An 872-nucleotide genomic window follows, 5' to 3' on the forward strand; every position below is an offset into this window, starting at 1 on the left:
GAGCTGACCTGGAGAAGGCCAGCACAGAGGTAACTCCCAGCAGGAGCTCCAGGCCGTAGAAGCAGAGCAGGACGCAGCCCAGGAGGAACTCCAGGCGCAGGACGAAGGTCTGCAGCAGCAGGTAGTAAACAGCCAGCGCTGCGCAGGGGAGCAGGGTGAGGAGGGAGGTGCAGGAGGACAGGGAGCGCTCACACAGGTTCCCCTTCCAGCCTGCAGGGACCAACACCAGCAGAGAGGACAAACAAGCTGTTATCACTGCAGCACCTCCTCACACACTCCTGCAGCACCTCCTCACACTCCTGCAGCACCTCCTCATCTGGGCTTTAACACAAACAAGCTGTTATCACTGCAGCACCTCCTCACACACTCCTGCAGCACCTCCTCACACACTCCTGCAGCACCTCCTCACACGCTCCTGCAGCACCTCCTCATCTGGGCTTTAACACAAACAAGCTGTTATCACTGCAGCACCTCCTCACACACTCCTGCAGCACCTCCTCATCTGGGCTTTAACACAAACAAGCTGCAAACTCTGTCAGTAAAATATAAGTCCTGTTTTTACTCCTTTAAAAGAATCATTTATTTACAACCAAAAACACATTTTATCAGGTCCCTTTAAGCTCCTGAGCCCCCGGTACCACAGGAGCAAACCAGAACTTTTTCTTTTTTTTTACTTCTGTTAACTTCAGACCTGTCAGGTGAAACACAAACATGTTTGGTATCAATAGAAAGCTAAGAGTTTTGGTTAAAAGCTCATTTGTGAGCCGTCACATCAAAACGAGGATTAAGTCTAGAAGTTGTATCAGGAGAAAATATGTATAAACTAAAATGTTAACAAAAATTGCATTTTGTCAAAATATAATGAATAAAAG

The 872-nt window shown here is 48.2% G+C and overlaps 1 protein-coding gene across 1 annotated transcript; it reads right to left on the bottom strand.

Annotated features, from left to right (window-relative positions):
• Positions 1–8: 8 nt before the first annotated feature.
• LOC106512294 (transmembrane protein 216) lies at positions 9–264 on the bottom strand (the record flags this gene model as incomplete). Its single annotated transcript, XM_014000950.1, is given in 1 exon segment — positions 9–264. A coding segment is annotated over 1 exon segment (256 nt), but the record flags the coding sequence as incomplete, so codon positions are not given.
• Positions 265–872: the final 608 nt, after the last annotated feature.

This window comes from Austrofundulus limnaeus, unplaced genomic scaffold, assembly GCF_001266775.1.
Source record: "Austrofundulus limnaeus strain Quisiro unplaced genomic scaffold, Austrofundulus_limnaeus-1.0 Scaffold5509, whole genome shotgun sequence".
NCBI lineage: Eukaryota > Metazoa > Chordata > Actinopteri > Cyprinodontiformes > Rivulidae > Austrofundulus > Austrofundulus limnaeus.